Below are 22,439 nucleotides of genomic sequence, written 5' to 3' on the forward strand. Positions count from 1 at the left end.
GCTCTCTGCTGCTGGGATAACATGCTCCAGGTCCTTTTAGGAAATTGCTGGGTCAGTCCTGCCACCTCCTGGATGGTTCTGCCCCTCAAGCCAAGCCCTTTTGACCCCAAGATATTGGACTCAGCTCAGCCAGTTTGAAGAATTTCTGTCTCTAAGTTGCAATTGACAACTTCACTGTCTTACACCACAAGCTAAGGCTAAGCTCTTATTAGTGTAATATATTTGTATTTGTGACTGGTCAAATAAAGATGCAAATACAGAGTAAATGACATTTCATAGAAAGAGAGAAACTCCTGTAGAATCCAGAGGAATCTTGGCCTCGAGCAAGTTTCACTCTGAGAGAAGCTCTGCAGAGAGCCCTTGCTACAAGGCAGGGAGCCTCAGCTGGTCCTCCCCAGCACCCAGGCAGCAGGCAGGGCCCTGCACTCTTCTGAACGGTGAAGGGGTGGCAAGGCCCCAACTAACTGAAACTCTTCACAGAGATTCCCGCGAGTGCAGACTTGAACAAACGCCCAACCGCCACCCACCCAGCTCCAAAGACAGTTCCCCAATCCCCACCTCCAGCACCTCGAATATTCTTGGCTTCAGGCTCCCTCTTCCTGTCAGCTGTGGGCTTGGGACAAGAAGGGGCAGGAGAGGGGTGGAATGGGAAGGCTTGAGTCCAGGCCTCTCCTCTGAGCTCAAGCATCAGGAGAGCAGCCTGACAGCCAGGTGACCGCAGATACGGGAGCCCTAGAGGGGTATGACAGGCAGCACCTAAACCACATTTGGCCCACAGTTCCACCTGGCCCCTGGCCAGACAAAGCACAAGCACTTTCTTTCTTTTTCAGTTCAATTTATTCTCTGAATCAACAAACCTTAGGCTATGAGGGGCAAAGCAAATTCAGGAGTTTAAACAAAGGCATTCATCAGGCAGCTGGGGCCCCCTGCAATGAAAAATAAATCCCTGGCAAAGAAATAGTCAACATTGGCTAGCCTGGGACATTATGACTCCAGGATGATTTTCTCTGATGTGGTTTAGAAGCTCCTTTGCTTGGAGTATTGTACTTTGTACAGGCAGAGGGGTGGGGATGAGCTGATACGGTCAGCCTGTTGGTCAGTCTGTCATCAAACAGTGATTGAGCAACTAGTGTGGGGCAGGCTGCTTGGAACTAGAGGACACGTTATCATGTCCTGGAAAACCAGGAAGCTTAACGACACATTACAGCAATCCCACTCGAGTCACAAGCCCACCACCAAACCAATGACCAGCCAGGGTTTTTTATTTTTTTCTGAAGTGTGACTTTATTCCATAAATGTATGCTTTATATTTAAGTTATATTTCACAATACAAACATAATGCTTTTAAATGCATAGTTTCAAAGAATTCTTTTTTAAAACTTGTTAAAAATTGAAGTATAGTTGATTTACAATATTGTGTTAGTTTCAGGTGTACAGCAAAGTGATTCAGTTATACATATACCTATATATGTATATTCTTTTTCAGATTCTTTTCCATTATAGGTTATTACAAGATATTGAATATAGTTCCCTGTGCTTTACGGTAGGTCCTCGTTGTTTATCTATTTTATATATAGTAGTGTGTATATGTTAATCCCAAACTCCTAATTTATCCCTCCCCCCTCCTTTCTCCTTTGGTAACTATAAGTTTGTTTTCTATGTCTGTGAGTTTGTTTCTGTTCAGCCAGGGTTTTGAAACTAGACAGACTGGGGCTTGAACCCCAGCTCACTCATTAACTTAAATAGCAATGTGACCTTGGATAAGTCAACCTCTCTGCACCTTGGTTTACATGCCAGTAAAATAAAGATAAAAATAATGTCCTAGGCCCCATCAGCTTGGAATATTGCTGCTTGGATATAAGTATCAGGATGTGTATCCACCACCTAAATTTGGAGCCAAATTCCACAAGGCATCAATGTAGCAAATACCTTTATAGCACTTGCTAGCACTGTTCTAAGTGTTTTACATATATTAATTCATTTAACCTTTGTCACAATCTTATAGACTGGGTACTAATATTATTTCCATTTTATAGATGAGAAAGCCCAAGGCACAGACAGGTAATGGAACTACCCTAGATAGTGACACTCACTTGATTTGTGTGAACATTACATGAAGTAGTGCATGCAAAATTCACCTAGAACATAGGCTGTTGACAAATACTATCTATGATTATTAGTCAGTAGTATTGTTGTTATCATTATTATTAACTGTGTTAGTGTTACTATGAGTAGTTACCACAGAGTAATCTAAAATGTAGTTAAACACACTGGCCTAGAGGCCAAGATGGCCGAGTAGAAAGACCCTGAGCTCACCTCCTCTCATGGGCACACCAAAATTACAACTATTTATAGAATAACTATCGATGAAAAAGACTGGAACCTACCAGAAAAGGTCTTCTATAACTAAAGATATAAAGAAGGAACCATAATGAAACAGGTAGGAGGGGTGGAGTCACAGCATAGTCAAGACAAATACCCCTAGGTGGGTGACCCACAAACAAGAGAATAATTACAGTTGCAGAGGTTCTCCCCAAGGATCCAAGGGTCTAAGCCCCACATTGGGCTGCCCAGCCTGGGGTTCCTGTGCCAGGAAGACAAGCCCCCAGAACATTTGGCTTTGAAGGCCAGCAGAGCTTACTTTCAGGGGACCCAGGGGCTGTGGGAAATAGAGACTCCACTCTTAAAGGGCGCAGACAAAATCTCACATGCTCTGGGACCCAGGGCAGAAGCAGTAATGTGAAAGGAGCCTGGGTCAGACCCACCTGCTGATCTTGGAGAGCCTCCCAGAGAGGAAAGAGGCAACTGGAGCTCACCCTGGGAGCATAGACACTGGCGGCACCCATTTTTGGGAGGTCCTTCTACCACGTGGAGACTGGTGCAGGCAAATGCCATTTTGGAATCCTCCCTCTGGCTTGTTAGCCTCAGGACCCAGCCCCGCCCACCCCCACCAACCTGTAAACACCAGTACTACTGGGATGCCTCAGGCCAAACATCTAGCTGGGGGATGGGAGGGGACACAGCTCCACCCACCAGCAAGCAAGCTGAGACCACAGCCACCCCTGGACATGGCCCTATCCACCAGAGGGCCCAGGACTCAGCCTCACACACCATTGCACAGGCACTAGACCTGGGACTCTCTGGGCCCTGCAGCCAGAGACCCAAGGACCTAGATCCACCCACCACTGGGCAGGCACCAGCCCCAGGATATTTGGCTCTGCCCAACAGCAAGCCTGTTCTAGCCTTGGGACCAGCCTCACCCACCAGCAGCAGGCAGACTCCAGCCCCAGGACAACCACAGACCCACAGCCTGCTAACACAGCCCACCTACCAACAGACCAGCACTAGCCCAAGGACCAGATGAGCCCAGACCCCACCTACCAGCAGGCCAACACCAGCTCTGGGACCCCTGGGCCCTGTAGCCAGAGCCCTGGATTCAGCTCTGCCTACCGATGGGCCAGCACTAGCCCCAGGACTTGGCTTCACCCTGTGGTTGTCAAACACCAGCCCTGGGATCTCCTGGACCCTGACTCCAGTGAGCCAGCACTAGCCTTGGTGCCCCAGGGTTCCACAGACAGCCACCTTGTGACCCAGCCCCACCAACCAGCAGCCAGTAGCCTCCACACAAGGCAAAACCTGGCAACCAACCAGACTTAAGGCCAGCCACACCTACCAGACCACACACTGTAGTCAACCTGCTACAACAGAAGGACCCACGCAGCCACATAGGGGCACCCCTAGAGCATATAGCTGGTGACTAGAGGGGAGCTCACTGCTCGGATGCATAGGACATCTCCTACAAAAGGTCACTTCTCCAAGATCAGGAAACATAACCAACCTATCAGATACATAGAAATAAAGAACAAGTTAGGCAAAATGAGGCAACAGAGGAACATATCCCAAATGAAGGAACAAGACAAAACCCCAGAAGAAGAACTAAGTGAAGTGGCAATAGGAAATCTACCCAAGAAAGAGTTCGAGGTAATGATTGTAAAGATGATCAAAGAACTCAGGAGAAAAATGGATGAACATCAAGAAGTTAGGAGTTTTTAATAAAGAGTTAGAAAATGTTAAGAACAACCAAATAGAGATGAATAATATGATAACTGAAATAAAAAATACACTGGAAGGAATCAATAGTAGACTAGATGATACAGAGGAATGGATCAGTGAGCTGGAAGACAGAGTAGTGGAAGTCACTGAAGCTGAAAAGAAAAAAGAATGAAGAGAAATGAGGACAGTTTAAGAGACCTCTAGAACAACATCAAGTGTACTAACGTTTGCATTATAGGGATCCCAGAAGGATAAGAGAGAGAGAAAGAGGCAGAGAACATATTTGAAGATATATTAGCTGAAAACTTCCCTAACCTTGGGAAGGAAACAGGTGTCCAAGACCAGGAAGCACAGAGAGTCCCAAACATAGTCAATCCAAAGAGGCCCACACCAAGATATAGTGTGTGCAGATGACATGATACTATACATAGACAATCCTAAAGATGCCACCAAAAAACTACTAGAGCTCATCAATGAATTTGGTAAAGTTGCATTTCTATACATTAACAATGAAGTATTAGAAAGAGAAATTAAGGAAACAATTCCATTTATGATTGCACCAAAACAACAAACTTACCTAAGGAGGTAAAAGACCTATTCTTAAAAAACTATAAGACACTGATGAAAGAAATTGGAGACCACACAAACAGATGGAAAGATATACCATGTTCTTGGATTGGAAGAGTTAATATTGTTAAAATGACCATACTACCCAAGGCAACCTACAGATACAATGCAACCCCTATCAGAATACTAATAGCATTTTTCACAGAACTAGAACAAATAATTTTAAAATTTGTATGGAAACACAAAAACCCCAAATAGCCAAAACAATCTTGAGAAAGAAGAACAGAGCTGGAAGTATCATGCTCCCTGACTTCAGACTACACTACAAAGCTACAGTAATCAAAACAGTATGCAACTGGCACAAAAACAGACATATAGATCAATGGGACAGAATAGAGAGCCCAGAAATAAACCCACACACTTTTGGTCAATTAATCTATGACAAAGGAGGCAAGAATATACAATGGAGAAAAGACAGTCTCTTCAATAAGTGGTGCTGGGAAAACTGAACAGCTACATGAAAAAGAATGAAGTTAGAACATTCTCTAAGACCATATACAAAATAAACTCAAAATGGATTAAAGATCTAAATGTAAGACTGGAAACCATAAAACTCCTAGAAGAAAACATAGACAGAACAGTCTTTGACATAAATTGTAGCAATATTTTTTTTAGATCTGTCTCCTAAGGCAAAGGAAACAAAATAAAAAATAAACAAGTGGGACCTAATTAAACTTAAAAGCTTTTGCACAACAAAGGAAACCATGGACAAAATGAAAAGTCAGCCTACTGAGTGGGAGAAAATATTTGCAAATGATTTGACCAATAAGGGGTTAATATCCAAAATATATGAGCAGCTCATACAACTCACTATCAATCAAACAAACAACCCAATTAAAAAATGAGCAGAAGACCTGAATAGACATTTTTCCAAAGAAGACATAAAGATGGCCAACAGGCATGTGAAAAGATGCTCAACATTGTTAATCATCAGGGAAATGCTAATCAAAACAACAATGAGATATACTGACAGAGAAAGACAAATATCATATGACATCACTTATATGTGGAATGTAAAGAAATGATGCAAATGAACTTATTTATAAAACAGAAACAGACTTACAGACATAGGAAACAAACTTATGGTTACCAAAGGGGATAGCAGGGGTGAGGCGGGGGAGAGAGATAAACTAGGAGTTTGGGATTAACATATACACACTACTATATATAAAATAGGTAAACAACAAGGACCTACTTATAGCACAGGAAACTATAGTCAATATCTTATAATAACCTATAATGGAAAAGAATCTGAAAAAGAATATATGTGTGTGTGTGTGTGTGTAACTGAATCACTTTGCTGTACACTTGAAACTAACGCAACATTGTAAGTCAACTATACTTCAATAAAAAATATTTTAAAAAACAATGCTATATCACCTCACACCTGTCAGAATGGCTGTCACCAAAAAGAACACAAGTAAACATGGGCGAAGATGTAGAGAAAAGGGAACCCTTGAACACTGTTGGTGGGAATGTAAATTGGTGCAGCCGCTATGAAAAACACTATGGGGTTTTCTCAAAAAACTAAAAATAAAACTACCACATGATCCAGCAATTCCACTCCTGGGTATACATCCAAAGAAAACAAGAATACTAATTTGAAAAGATACATGCACCCTAATGTTCATAGGAGCATTATTTACAATAGCCAAGACATGGAAGCAACCTAAGTGTCCATTAACAGATGAATGGATAAAGAAGATGTGATATATATATGGATTGACCTGGAGGGTATTATGCTTAGTGAAATAAGTCAGATGGAGAAAGACAAATACTATATGATATCACTTATATGTGGAATCTAAAAAAGAAAACAAAGTAGTGAATATAACAAAAGAGATACAGACTCACAGATATAGAGAACAAACTAGTGGTTTTCAGTGGGGAGAGGGAAAAGGTGAGGGGCAAGATGGGGGTAGGGGATTAAGAGGTATAAACTACTATGTATAAAATAAATAAGCTACAAGGATATATTGTACAGCACAGGGAATATAGCCAATATTTTATAATAACTACAAATGGAGTATAATCTATAAAAATTGTGAATCACTATGTTGTACACCTGAAACTAATATAATATTGTAAATCAACTACTCCTCAATTTAAAAGAAAAGTATACCTCAATTTTTTTTAAAGTATCAAGTTAAAAAAATTTTAAATTAAATGTCGTTAAAGATAAAGGGTTTGGCTGTTTCCATCTGCTTCCTTAAAGGAAGCCCACCATTATTTTAGGTAACTCTAGACAGTTATTATGGACCCTCTCAGGATTAATGACTCCAGGGGGGGAAGAGCAAATCCCCTGGGGCTGCTGACTAAGCAAAGGGCAAGCCGCTCAGAAAAGCAGGATGAATTAACCCCAGGAAGCCCCAGAGGAAGAGCAAACAGGGGGAAACACAGCTCTGTTTTGCTTGGAGGTGGGCTGCAACAGCAAGTGTTATCAAAAGAAACTTCAAGTTGAGGGTGAAAGACTGTTCTCTGTTGGTTTGCAAAGTATAGAAATAAAGAGGTCTCTAAGCAAGGGAGAGGGGAATTAACATGCTTTGAGCACATTCTTTACATCAGGAACCTTACCTCTGGTATTTCATTCATCTTTACAATGATTTCATGAGGTAGGTGCTATGATTATTGCAATTTTAGTGATAAGCGCACAGGCTCAGAGAGGTGAAGTGACTCACATAATGTTCCACACCTTAGAATTGTTAGAGCTGGCAAGATATGGAAAGAACCTAAACGGCCATTACAGATGAATGGATAAAGAAGATGTGGTATATATAGACAATGGAATATTACCCAGCCATAAAAAAGAATGAAATAATGCCATTTACAGCAACATGGATGGACCTAGAGATTATCATACTAAGCGAAGTAAGTCAGACAGAGAAAGACAAATACCATATGATATTACCTATATGTGGAATCTAAAATATGACACAAATGACCATATGTACGAAACAGAAACAGACTCACAGACATAGAAAACAGACTTGTGGTTGCCAAGCGGGAAGGGAGGTTGGGGAGGGGTGGATTGGGAGTTTGTGATTAGCAGATGCAAACTGTTATATATAGGATGGATAGATAACAAGGTCCTACTGTATAGTACAGGGAACTATATTCAATATCCTGTGATAAACCATAATGGAAAAGAATATGAAAAAGAATGTATATATGTATAACTGAATCACTTTGCTGTACAGCAGAAATTAACACATTGTAAATCAGCTATATTTCAGTAAAATAAAGTTTAAAAAAATTTTTAGAGCAGAGACTAGATCTCAGGTCTACCCAAATCCAGGTATATTTCTCTTCCCATATTCCCATCAATAAATCCAAAACAAAGCTCCTTGCCCACCCTAAACTTGCTCCTTTTATTCTGTTTCTCTGTCTTGGTGAATGGAGGCCACCATCCAAACCATTACTTAAGCCAGAAATTTGGATGTCATCTAGACTCCTCAACTCACCTCCTGTATCCAGGCTGACATCAAATGCTTCTAGAAATTCTACCTCATTAACATCTTTTTATCCATCCTTTCTTTCTGTCTCCACCATTCTCTATCAGGCTGGAATATTGATGTTTGGGCATATGTGTTAGGATAGAGGCTGGCTATCTAAAATTGGAGCCACTGAACTTGAAACTATTATTCCGATTCTACCTGGCATCTCCAGCACTTAGAACGCATATTTCATTAAATATTGGATGAGCAAATGAATGCATAAATTAATGAGTTAACAGATGCTAATATCCCCATTTTGAGCTTCTTAAACTCTTTAGTGATTCTCTTATCACCTTCAGGATAAAGCCCAAACTTTATATATATACCACTTGAGCCAAATGATATAACTGCTGACCACCTCTGCTTCAGCTTGAATTCAAGCTACTCTCCATCTTCCTTTCAACACTCCATTCTTCACTCACACTGACCTTTTTTTTCCATGAAAGGGCCATGTTCTCTTTTGCACATTGGCCTTCAATCTTTCCCTTGTGTAACCACCATACAACCACCTTCACCCTACCTTCCACTTTTCACCTCCTTAGCTCCTACTCAGCAACTTAAATGGTATATTATTTGGAAAGTTTTTCCTGACACCCCAAGTCCAAGTTTTTAACATTGATAGAACTAAATCCAAGATAGGTTAAGTGACTTGCCCAAGGCCACACAGCTTGGAAGTAGCAGAGTCAAATTTTTGTCCTGCTTTATCAGACTCCAAATATACATTATATCCTTTATATCACTCCTCACAACTCAGGGAGATAAGGGGTTAAGTGACTGGCCCAAGATCACACACCTAAAATGGTGCAGTTTTTGTAGCCCCAAATCCAGGTACATTTTACTACACCAGAGCAACTCCATTTCACTGGTGTTAGAAGAGTTTTTCTTTATGAAGGGGAGGGGTATCTATTTCGCTATTGACAAAACTACAAAAGATTCCTCATCATTATAAATTGAAAAACCAGCTCTTGGACAAATATCCCAAGGGTAAATACCACTACCAATAAAAAAATCACTAAGCGGTTCTTGGCTTTCTTATTCAGCTTGAATAGTGCTCAGTCCTGGCAATGCTTCCCCTCCGCCTCTTTCAGAAAATGAGGCCTGGTGGCCTTTATGATGGGCTCCCAAGGGAATGGGGTAAGCTGACTCACTGTATTCTCTCACTGGGTAAGCCACTAGGTACTCACTGTGCTGGTCAATACAGTCACTTAGCAATCAGGTAAATGTAAGTCTTGAGATGTTCCAAACCTCTTATTTTGACTTTAGCTTCCAAAAACCATCAAAATAAAATGTGCTTTTGGGAATTCACAAACAACAGCTGCTCTTCCCCTTTCACTATGCTTCTACAAAGATAGAACTGCAGCAGGCAGGAGGCATATCAGACAGAACTGTGTCAAGTATGGTGATGGGATTATTGTTTTGAAAACTCTCCACCTAAACCTCAGAGAAGCAAACAGTTCAGGCTTAAAAGGAGGTCACCCTCCAAGGATGCTCATTATTACTACTGGTATCTGTGGGTATTGGGAGGGTTCCTAGTAAAGTTAGAAACCTGACCTTCTCTATGTTTTCTGAGTGCTCAAAAGCCTTCACTTTGGTCTTATCCTCCCTTTTTCTATCCAGAAAAGTCCCGGTCCCCATGTTGAAGAGGCAAAACTAAAACACTAAAATCTTCAATGTTTTTTTTTTTTTTTTTGGCCATGCCACGCAACTTGTGGGATCTTAGTTCCCCAACCAGGGATCAAATCCATGTCCCCTGCAGTGGAAGCATGATGGAGTCCTAACCACTGGACCGCCAGGGAGTTTTCAATTATCTTTAAAATCATTACCTTATTCCATTTCTCCTCCTGCTTACCCACTCCCATCATCATTCTGGAGAGTCCTACCAAGTGCAACACTAGAGATGCTGTTGATATTTAACAGTGATCAATTTCATCAAATAACTTGACTTGAAAAGTAAGATGAGGTTTTTACCGAATACATTTTCTTCATTGGATTGAACTTTAGTGGGCATATTCCAGCAATCCTGGAGTCCCATATCTGTCCTGCATCCCCAAAAACTCTTGGAAATTCAGAAAGGAAAAGTTTGACTAATATTCTCAGAGAGTTCATATATAAATATCAGCACCCCGTATCTCAGATTACAGATATGCAAAGAAGCTTCAAAAAACCAGGACATTTCAGGGGTCAGACACTCTTCTCAGTAATCTAACTGAAGGCATTAACAAATTAAAGACATGTCAATCACAAAGGGAGTTTGTCAACCATGCAATGAGAGGAAAAGGAAGCACTGAAGCCCAAGTTGGCAGCTCCCAGCCAGCGCTGCCCAGGCGAGAGTGTTCCCTTGCTCAAGAACTTTACTTACCCATATGGTAGAGTAGACCATGCCCGGAACAGGGCCTGGAACATACTAGGATCTCAATAATAATTTGTTAATGAAATGACTAAATGAATGAATAGGTGACTAAAAGGTGTCAATGACAGGGCCTTTGTGGAGACGGATGCATTATCAGGCCATCCAGTACTAGGATCATAAATCTAATTCCTTTAAATCTGACTCTTCTGCCCTTTGGCATATTATGTAACTGATGAGAGAACCCTAGTGTTCCCAATCCTGCTGTAAATGGTAACACTGGCCTCCTGATTTTAAAATATCAGTTTCTGACTTCAGATCTGTGGAGTGCTGACAAATCAGGCTTCTGAGTCTGTAGTCCTGAGCCAGATCTTGGACACCAGCAAACTCACTAAGATAATGCTACTGGGGGTGGAATAAAGGGTTCTGGATGTCAATTAGCCTAATCCAGGTGACATTATTCTATCTGATCAGTGTCATTTTCATATTTCTACTACTGTACTTTCTGTAAAAACAACACTAATGCCCAAGATGCCATTATTTCCCCCCATGCAACCAATTATTTTCTTAAATCTTATCTTGAAGAACAATTGTCCCTGGGACTCATCCATGCCTCTTGAGACTTCTGCTAATTGGTTCATAACAGTCATTGAAGCCTTACTGCATGCCAAATTCTATGCCCTTTGAGGGCCACAGAAACTAATGTGCAGTGGCAATATTACAGGACTAGGCAGCTACTGACAGATGAGTCTTCGGATACAATTGTACATGGGATCGCGGGAAGAGTCCTGGATTGGAAGTCCCAGCTCTGCATTCATCTTTTCCCTACTTTCACTCACAGGGTGGAATGGAGGATCAAATGAACTAATGGATGTGAAATTGCTTTTTAAATTTTAGTGTTGCCCATTGGCGACCCTCTACTACTACTATCATCATCATCATCTTCATCATCATTTTCATTATCATTATCATCATCATGATTATCAGTCTACTACTGTTAAGGAGAGAAGATACTGTTAGATGGCTGTATGCTAACTTAAGGTTCCATTTCCCTCAAGACTAAGCTGCCCATGGGACCACAGTTAGTGCTACTGCCACTCTCGGTAACGCCACGATTGCTACTTACAGAGCAGCCCTCCACAGAGCAAACGGGATCAGATGCTGTGCCACCCAAATTGCTGGGTATCAAATCTCTCCCATTATCTTCCCAAGGAACACGGTGTGTTGCAGCTGGAAGGAGACAGTCTGACTTAAAGCCAAATCATGCTGGCTTCAAGTTGCTAGAATCGGCTCCTCGGAAGGTGAATTTTGTGAAGCTAGGGTACTGTGCCTCCCACCCACCCCCACCCCCCATTTAATTGGATCTGTATTTGAGCTGTACATTCAGAAAGCTCTTCTGTCACTTTTTGTCAAAGATTTCTCTTTGAGTAGCTTGAAATATCTATTAAACATTTAGCCTAAAGCAGTGTCTTTTGAATCCCCAGCTCACTAATTCAGGTACTGGAGCACTGCAAGCGTACACCACCAGCCTGCAAATGGATAAACTACTCAAAAGACATTTTCCACCCCTTAAATACAGTTCCAAGAAAGAATAGGAAATGCCTCATACCTCTAATGGAAGCTATTTGCTACAAAAACAAATCATCAGGTCCGTGGAGCTAGAAATGCCTTTTGCAAATAAAAGTGAAAGGAAGAGACAGCAAAACAGCAGCGGAAACCGTGCAGTAATCACCCACAAAGCACATGATTCAAATAAAAATGAAATACTTATTTGAAAAACGGGTTACCTACACACCCAACAGCGGTTGTCAGTTTATGTATAAAAGAAAACAACCAGCATTTTGTATGAATTTCAAAGGAAATGAGCTATTTGTTCCTTGTTAGTAGCTAATGTAAATATCAGAGCAAATAGCATTTTTTTGATTCCAATAAAATTGTAGAACATTTCCAAATGCTCGTACGTAAATCCTGACATCAAAATGTACATCTCTTAAGATACTGAAAGATGAGCCCCAAATGATGTGCTTAATACATTTGTTCTTTCTTGAAGAGATGAGGTATAATTGTAACAATCATCTTGTAGCTAGGAATTAGATGAAGAACCCTGAACTATAAGTACTAAATCAAACTAAATAGTCTCTTATCCTATTTTTCTCTCTTATACTTGTCATTACTTCCTGAAGTTCTCATTACAACTGCATAATTCTACCCACCGCCCTCCACCCTCCGAAACCCCATAGGTTTTCTTCAGAAAAGGAGGGTAGCTTTCCCCTTCTCCTTTCCCTCGGAACCACAGTTTTCTCCCCACAAATATTCATGGGGTGAGACTCACAGACAAATTATTTCAATGAGCAATAATACCTTTTTGGGTAGGACAACTAAGTTATTTCTGCTTTGTCTTCTTACATATATTTAGCGTATCTTTAAGACTTGCAGTTGTTATCCCTTGAGAAAAGAGAACCTGTTCTAGAAGAAAGGTTAGTGGGAAAGCATGAGCTACATTGTGATATTAAATACAGATTTCTTTTTCCAAAGCTAAAACCCACAGTCCTCCTTCGTTCGGTCCTAAAGAAGACATAACATCTCCAGCTAATGGGCTGTCCACAAATGACCATTATTGAATGAATAATAAAGGAATAATAGCAATGTGATTTCCACTTACATCAACCACAAAAATCTTCTGGGAATCATCCAAAAACTGCACTTTTAAATGTAGCATTCTCGGAGAGGCCGTTGGGCTGCGAGCAGGCTCAGAGTGCTGTGAGTGTTGTGACAGGAAGGGGGCTTTCTCAAGGAATTTCACTCTTAGCTGCAGGCAGTGCGCTCAGGTCCCCCCACCCCCATCCAGGCACCCCCCCACCCACAGCAGGGCACACTTCTGTTTGCTTGAATTGATGCACACTCAAGGGCATGTGTGCTGCCACGTGCTGATGATCAATAGCATCTGGGCTATCTCCTATTTGGTCAACGTCAAATCCAACTGGACTCACTCTAGCCCTCTTAAACTCGATTCCTTTCTTCAAAGAAAAAGAAGAAGAAAGAAAACACTTGCAACCCCTGGGGATTTTCTTTATTTCACAGGAGCACGATTTGAAAACCCTAGATGAAGCTTTGATAAACTGAGAAAAGCCATTCTCAAAAGTAAAAGGATTAGAGTTAGTCTCATATTGTACTAGAAATTTCATGGCTGAACTAGGAAACTTTATGTATAATAATTGTAATTGTTTTGAATGTACGTGATTTAGAAATGAAAATTATATAAAAAGGAATATATGGAAAAGCTCAATTCCATTTCTGTCCCCTCTATTCTGTGTCCCCATACATCCCTATCAGTAACCAATTTTATTAGTTTTTTGTTGTTGTTATTTAGCCTTCAGTGTTTCTTTATGCAAATACTGTACAAGAAAATACGAATGTATTTCTCATACATATGTAGCATGCTGTTAAACTGTTTTGTGCCTTCCTTTTCTTACTTCATATATCATTGTTGATTTCTCTTTAGCTGTGCATGGAGAGCTTCCTGATTTTTTTACAGCTGCATAATTTTTCACGGTGTAGGTGAAATACAGTTGACTCAAATAATCCCCTATTTGTGGACATGGGTTGTTTCCAACTCTTTGCTTTCATAAACAAGTTTGAAATGAATATCCTCATATATATGTCATTTTATATGTATGTCATTTTATCTGTAGGATAGATTTCCAGAAGTGGAATTGCTGGACAAGGGTAATGTACTGGTAATTTTTATAGCGACTTCTATTTCCTTCCATAAAGGTTGTTATGATTTGATTTGTGTCCCCCAAAATTCAAGTGTTTAAGTCCTAACCCCCAGTTACTCAGAATGTGACTCTATTTGGAGATAGGGTTTATAAAGAGGTAATTAAGTTGAAATGAGGTCATTAGCGTGTGCCCTAATCCAATATGACTAGTGTCCTTATAAGTAGAGGACATTAAGACATAGACATGTACAGAAGGAAGACCATGTGAAGACACAGGGAAGAGAAGATGGCCACTTACAAGCCAAGGAGAGAGGTCTCAGAAGGAGCCAACCCTTCCAGCACTTTGATCTCAGACTTGTAGCCTCCAGAACTGTGAGAAAATAAATTCAAATAAATTTCTGTTCTTATAAGCTACCTAGTGTCTGGTACTTTGTAATGGCACACCTACCAACCTAATACAAGTGTTGTACCAACTTGCAGTCCTACTCACAATGTATGAGCGCTCCTATTTTCCCCAGGCTCACCAACAGAGTACGCTGTCAAACTTTTTGATCTTAGACAAATCGATAAGTGAGAAAAAGAATCTCAGTGTAGTTTTAAATTTGAATTTTTCATATTATGAGAGAAGTTGAGTATCTTTTCAGATGTTTCAGGGTATTCTTTTTTTTTTTTATAAACTATCTTTCCATGTAGTTCCACACACTTTTTGAAAAAAATATTGGTTATTGTCTCTTTTCCTCAATCTCTAGGAACTCTTTAAAAATTAGGAAAATTAGCCCTTTGTGATATGAATTAATTACAAATACTTTCCCCATTTATCCTTTGTCTTTGCTTATGGTGTATGTGTGTGTGTTATTTACCATGAGAAATTATTTATTTTGGTGAAGTGAAATTTGTCAATCAGTTTTTAAATGGCCTCTGGATTTGTGTCATAATTAGAAAGGCCTGCTTCACTTCAAGCTTTACCGTTAGTACTTTTATGGCTTCATTTTTTAAAATTTAAATCTGTGATCTCTTTAGATTTTATCTTGATATATGGTGTGAAGTATGGATCAAATTTAATCTTTTTCCAAATAGCTACCCAGTTGTCCTGATGTCATTGATTAGAAAGTTCATTTTTACCCCCATCAATTTGAGAAGATGCCTTTATCATATATTAAATTGCCATATGCATTTGGGCCTGTTTTTGGATTTTTGTTTCCTTCCATGTACTAGTTTCACATTGTTTTAAGTTTTGAGGCTCTAGAGTATGTTTTAATATCCAATAAGGCTGCTCTACTCCACATTGCTCTATATTTACAAAGTTTTCCCTGCTATTATTGTTTACTTATTTTTCTATATAAGCTTGTACAGTTCAGGAAAAGAATCAGGTATATTTATAAAGATGTGTTAAAAATTATAAATTTATTTATGGAAAACATATCTTTCTGATGGTGAGTCTTCTTATTCATGGGGCATGTATGTCAATTTGTTCAGGTCTACTTTTATGTCCTCTTCTAGAATGTTGTATTTAATATAAATTTTCAAACATATACAGAACCAAAGAGTTTAGTACAGTAAACTCCCATACAGTCATAATCCAGATTAAAAACTGTTATGAGATGAACTGTGTTCCTCCCAAATTCATATATTGAAGCCCTAACCCTCAGTACCTCAGAATGTGACTGTATTTGGAGAGAGGGCCTTTAAAGAAATAAGTAAGTTCAAATGAGGCCTTTAGGATGGGCCCTAATCCAATCTGACTGGTGTTCTTATAAGAAAAGAAAATTTTTACACACGAGAGAGACCAGGGATGCGCACACACAGAGGAAAGTTCGTGAGAGGGCACAGTGAGAGCGCAGCCATCTGCAAGCCAAGGAGAGAGGCCTCAGAAGAAACCAACCCTGCCAACACCTCGATCCTGGATTTCTAGCCTCCAGAATGGTGAGAAATAAATTTCTGTTGTTTATGCCATTTAGTCTGTGGTATTTTTTTAAAATTAATTAATTAATTTGTTTATTTTTGGCTGCATTGGGTCTTCGTTGCTGCACGCGGGCTTTCTCTAGTTGCGGTGAGCAGGGGCTACTCTTCGTTGCGGTGCGTGAGCTTCTCATTATGGCAGCTTCTCTTGTTGCAGAGCACGGGCTCTAGGCGTGCAGGCTTCAGTAGTTGTGGCATGCGGGCTCAGTAGTTGTGGCTCGCGGGCTCTAGAGCGCAGGCTCAGTAGTTGTGGCGCACGGGCTTAGTTGTTCTGCGGCATGTGGGATCTTCCCAGACCAGGGTGCAAAACCGTGTCCCCTGCATGGGCAGGTGGATTCTTAACCACTGCGCCACCAGGGAAGTCCCATACTATTTTTAAACTTTCTTTCTTCACTGATCTGTACAACATGGACATTTTTCCATATTAGTACATTAGATCTATCTAGGTTTTTTTTTTAATGCACTATTGTATATTTTCTCAGTTCCTTTATTAATAGACATTTGGGTTGTTTTCCCTTATGAACAATACTGCAATAAACATCCTTGTACATAAATCTTTGCACATTTGTGGCGACGTCCCTATAGGATAAATTTCTAGCACTTGAAATGGTGGATCACCGGGTCTGAAAATTTATCTTTTAATAGATACTATCAAGTTGCCCTTTGAAAATGTTATACCAATTTTCACTTTCAGCAAGAGTGTGCTAGCTAATACATCCAATGAACCATTAAATAATAGTGCCAATAATGGGCATCATTTCCTTTCTCCTGACATTAGCAGGAATGCTTCCAGGGTTTCCCCATTAAGTAAAACTCTGGCTTTTGAAGGAGACATTTTCAAAAGTACATTTAAACCTGATTGGGTAAGAATCCCAAAACACCACCTTTTGTCTATATTGAACCGACTTATCCTATGTCACTAAATAAATAGGCTGGTAAAATTAGACCAACGAAATGCTGTCATCTGATGGACAAGAGAGCATACCTTTGCTAATATTTTGACAGCTCACAGCACAGTCTCCACAACAACTCCAAGTGAAGAGTCAGCTGCAAGGCTGGTGGAAAAAGCTGTAGCTCTGGTGACCAAAGAATCTATTTAAAATCTTACCAGCAATGTGACCTGAGACAGGTCACTTCAGCTCCCTGTGCCTCAGTTTCCTAACTTATAAAGTAAGGTGACAATTCTAATTCATAGAGTTGTTGTGAGAAAGAAAAGATCTAGATATATGAAATCATAAAATTCAGTGCCTGGCACACAGTAGGCACAAAATAAACGTTTGCTGAATGGGTGAGTATCAAGGAAATAAATATAAATAATTCACTGTTTGCTGAAGTTTAAAATGGTAAATGAAGAATTTCTCTCTTTTCCTCTCTCTTTTTCCACCTAGACTTCATTCCTTCAGTTATTACTGGCAAAATGTTACTAATTGACTGTGATCCAAAACAGGAAACTGTCTTAAAGGAAATTTTCATATTCTACTTTAAAGTAAAAATCCAAAGTTGGGCTCACCCCTGGAAAAATCAGCCTGGCCAGTCTGTCTTCACTTTAGTCCCTCCACACATAAGAAGGTGGAGAGGGAGCGCTGAGCAGGAGGCCAGAATAGGAGCAAAAGGAAATTGGGCGATGGATCCCAGGGTTGGTGAGCTAGGATGTAAATGGAAGAGTATACTAGATAGCTTTTACCCTTACCATTTAAAAATAAACCTAAATCAAAAATAAAAATAAAAAGCACCACATCACTGTTTTTTCCTAAGATCCAAAGGGTGAACTGTGATATGACTTTAAGGGTAAGAGTTAAGAATTCTGACCAAAATTAGGGCCCCAGTTCCTGGCATTTCATCATTAGTATCTTATTTCTTTGGGGTTAAAGACTATTCTTTTTCAAAAGTTCCTTATTTTTTTCCAGCTTTATTGAGATATAATTGACATAAAACAGTGTTTAAGTTTAACGTGTACATGTGATGATTTGATACACTTATACATTGTAAAATGTTTACCTCAGTCGGGTTAGTTATCACCTCCATTACCTCATGTAATTACCATTTCTTTTTTGTGATGAGAACATTTAAGATCTACTCTCTTAGCAACTTTCAATCATATAATACAGTATTGTTAACTATAGTCACCATGCTATACTTTAGATCCCCAGGACTTATTCATGTTATAAGTGGAAGTTTGTACACTTTGACCAACATCTCCCCATTCCCACCCCGCCAGCCACTTACAACCACCATTTTACTTTGTTTCTGTGAGTTTGAGTTTTATAGATGCTACATATAAATGATATCATACAGTATTTGTCTTTCTCTGTCTGACTTATTTCACTTAATGCCATCAAGGTCCATCCATATTGTTGCAAATGGCAGGATTTCCTTCTTTCTCATGGCTCAATAATATTCCCTTGTGTATATATGCCTCATTTTCTTTATCCATTTATCTGTAGACTGATGCTAAGGTGGTTTCTGTATCTTGGTTATTGTGAATAACATGGCAATGAACGTGGGAGTGCAGTATCTCTTTGAAGACTTGATTTCATTTCTTTTGGATATGTACCCAGAAGTGAGATTACTGGATCATATGGTAGTTCTATTTTTAATTTTTTGAGGAATCTTCACACTGTTCTCCATAGTGGCCTCACCAATTTACATTTCCACCAATAGTGCCCCAGGGTTTCCCTTTCTCCACATCCTTGCCAAAATTTATCTCTTGTCTTTTTTATAATAGCCATTCTAACAGGTGTGAGGTAACATCTCATTGTGGTTTTGATTTGCATTTCCCTGATGACTAGTGATATTGAACATCCTTTCACGTACCTGTTGGCCATTTGTGTATCTTCTTTGGAAATGTGTCTACTCAGTTCCTCTGCTCATTTTTTAATCAGATTTTTTGTGTGTTTGTTTTTGCTCTTGAGTTTTATGAGTTCCTTCTATGTTTTGGATATTAACTCCTTATCAGATATATGATTTGCAAATATTTTCTTACATTCCATAGGCTGCCTTTTCATTTTTTAAATTATTTCTTTTGCTGTGCAGAAGATTTTTAGTTTGATGTAGTCCCACTTGTTTACTTTGGCTTTTGTTGCTTGTGCTTTCAGTGTCATAGCCCCCAAAATCATTGCCAGAACCACTGTCAAGGGGCTTTTCCTCTATGTTTTCTTCTAGAAGTTTTATAGCTTTAGATCTTATGTTTAATTCTTTAAATCCATTTCAAGTTAACGTTTTGTGAGTGGTGTGAGATAGGGTCCATTTTATTCTTCTGCATGTGATTATCCAGTTTTCCTTATACCAATTATTGAAGAGATTATCCTTTCGCCATTGAGTATTATTGACTCCCTTGTCAATATTAGTTGGCTGTATAAGCAAGGGGTTATTTCTGGGTTCTTGATTCTGTTCCATTGGTCTTTGTGTCTATTTTTATGCCAGTACCACACTGTTTTGATTACCATACGTTTGCAATAACATAGTTTGAAATCAAGAAGCGTGATGCCTCTCGCTTTGTTCTTTTCAGGGTCTTTTGTAGTTCCATACAAATTTTAGTATTTTTTTCTCTATTTCAGTGGAAAATGCCATTGGAATTTTGATAGGAATTGCATTGAATCTATAGATGGCTTTCAGTAGTATGGACATTTTAACAATATCAATTCTTCTAATACATGAACATTAGATATATTTCCTTTTATTTGTGTCCTCTTCAGTTTCTTTAAATTGAACAATCTCATGCAAAATGATTCAGTATTTTTGCAGATTATATTATATTATAAATTGTTACAAGTTAATAGCTAAAAATTCCCCGTGTTCTACAATGTATCCTTGTTGCTTATCTATTTTATTCATAGTAGTTTGTATCTGTTAATCCCTGACCCCTAGTTTGTTCCTCTCCCCTTTGGTAACCACTAGTTTGTTCTCTATATCTGTGACTCTGTTTCTGTTTTGCATATACATTATTTTTTAGATTCCACATATAAGTGTTATTATATAGTAGCTGTCTGACTTATTTCACTAAGCATGATATTCTCTAGGTTCATCCGCATTGCTGCAAATGGCAGAATTTCATTCTTTTTTATGGCTGAGTAATATTCCATTGTATATATATACTGCATCTTCTTTATATATTCATCTGTTGATGGGCACATAGTAATCTCTAATGGTTTTTCTAATTTCTGTGATATCAGTTGTAATATTTCCTTTTCATTTCTGATTTTATTTGTTTGAGTCTTCTCTCTTTAAATTTAGTCAGTTTTTGTTGTCTTCAAATAAAAAAACAGCTCTTAGTTTCATTGATCTTTTCTATTTTTTTTTCTTTTGGTCTCTATTTCATTTATTTCTGCTCTGATCTTTATTTCCTTTCTTCTACTAAATTTGGGCTTAGTTAATTCTTTTTTTTCTAGTTCTTTGAGGTGTAAAGTTAGGTTATTTATTTGAGATCTTTCTTTTTTCTTAATGTAAGTACCTATTGCTAAAGCTTCCCTCTTATAAGTGCTTTTGCAGCATCCTATAATGCTTTGGTATGTAATGCATCCTATAATGTTTTGGTATGTAGTGTTTCCATTTTTGTTTGTTTTCAAGATATTTTTAAATGTTCCTTTTGATTTCCTCCTTGACCCATTGGTTGTTCAGAAGTGTGTTGTTTAATTTCCACGTTTGTGTGAATTTTCCAGTTTTCCTTTTGTTATTGATTCCTAGTTTCATACCTTTGTGGTCAGAAAAGTTACTTGGTATGACTTCAGCCTTCTTAAATTGGCTAAGAATTGTTTTGTGATGTGATCTTTCCTGGAGAATATTCCATGTGGAACTTGAGAAGAATATATATTCTGCTGCTGTTGAATGGAATGTTCTATATACGTCTGTTAGGCCCATTTGCTCTAAAGTATAATTCAAGTCCAGCATTTCCTTCTTTTATGTCTGGATGATCTATCTATTATTGAAAGTGGGGTTATTGAAGTCCCCTACTATTATTGTACTGTTGTCTATTTCTCCATTCAGATCAGTTAGTGTTTGCTTAATATATTGGATTAGCCAAAAATTTCGTTTGGGTTTTTCCATAAGATGTTATGGAAAAAGCTCATCCCAGACTGCCCTCAGCCCACACGCCAGCCAGCTCCGTTATGGTGACCCACAGCCCCAGCACTGTGGACCGAATTGCTGGCTCAAGATGTGATGAAGGAGATGGGAGGCCATCACATCATGGGCCTCTGTGTGCTCAAATGGGGCTATAAATTCTTTGCTGACCTGCTGGATTACATCAAAGCACCAAACAGAAATAGTGATAAATCTATTCCTATGACTGTAGATTTTATCAGACTGAAAATCTACTGTAATAACCAGTCAACAGGTGACATAAAAGTAATTGGTGGAGATAATCTCTCAACTTTAACTGGAAAGAACTTCTTGATTGTTGAGGATACAATTGACACTGACAAAACAATGCAAACCTTGCTTTCCTTGGTCAAGCAGCATAATCCAAAGATGGTCAAGGTTGCAAGCTTGCTGTTGAAAAGGATCCCTCGAAGTGTTGGTTATAGACCAGACTTTGTTGGATTTGAAATTCCAGACAAGTTTGTTATAGGATATGCCCTTGACTATAATGAATACTTCAGGGATTTGAATCATGCTTGTGTCATTAGTGAAACTAGAAAGGCAAAATACAAAGCCTAAGATGAGAGTTCAAGTTGAGTTTGGAAACATCTGGAGTCCCATTGAAGTCACCAGTAAAATTATCAAATGTTCTAGTTCTGTGGCCAGCTGCTTAGTAGAGCTTATTGCGTGTATCTTCTAAGAATTGTATCTGTTTTGTATTTTAGAAAGGTCAGTTGCTGCATTCCTGAACTCTTTATTTGCAGCTGTGAGTCTATAGACTATCAGTTCCCTTTGGGTGGATTGCTGTTTGACTTGTGAATGAAAAATCTCTTAAACCACACCACTATTGAATGAAAATATTGAAATTGTATCTGTAAGAAACATTTAAAGAGATGAATATGTTAGTTTTTTAACTGGGATTTTAATTTTTATATAGTCAGGAAAGAACAGAAGTGATTGAATGCTGTTAATTATACCACTGTGTGTTTAGAAAAGAAGCAGTTTCATAAAAGTGACAGCATTTAGAGGTCATTATGTAGTATAAACTGTATGTCCTAGAATTATTTTAGTAGACTTCAGTAGTATTAACTGTATGTTCCCGCTTGTTCAGATTATTTCTGGTGAATCTTTGTTAACAGTTCCTTTTAAATACAGGTCAATACG

At 39.0% G+C, this 22,439-nt stretch overlaps 1 protein-coding gene and 1 pseudogene across 2 annotated transcripts in view; one reads left to right on the forward strand and one right to left on the reverse strand.

The window, feature by feature from the left end:
• Positions 1–19,701, reverse strand: part of FRMD7 (FERM domain containing 7) — a 64,423-nt gene extending 44,722 nt beyond the window's left edge. The window contains exon 1 of the mRNA XM_082377889.1: positions 13,184–19,701. Coding sequence (XP_082234015.1) covers positions 13,184–13,240 — 57 coding nt within the window. The 5' untranslated portion in view covers positions 13,241–19,701. The remainder of the gene's footprint in view (positions 1–13,183) is intronic.
• Positions 19,702–21,314: 1,613 nt separating this feature from the next.
• Positions 21,315–22,193, forward strand: LOC309620166 (hypoxanthine-guanine phosphoribosyltransferase pseudogene; annotated as a pseudogene). Its single transcript has one exon. The product of its transcript is annotated as a hypoxanthine-guanine phosphoribosyltransferase pseudogene (transcript).
• Positions 22,194–22,439: the final 246 nt, after the last annotated feature.

Source organism: Balaenoptera borealis (genome assembly GCF_965194805.1).
Source record: "Balaenoptera borealis genome assembly, chromosome: X".
Classification (NCBI taxonomy): domain Eukaryota; kingdom Metazoa; phylum Chordata; class Mammalia; order Artiodactyla; family Balaenopteridae; genus Balaenoptera; species Balaenoptera borealis.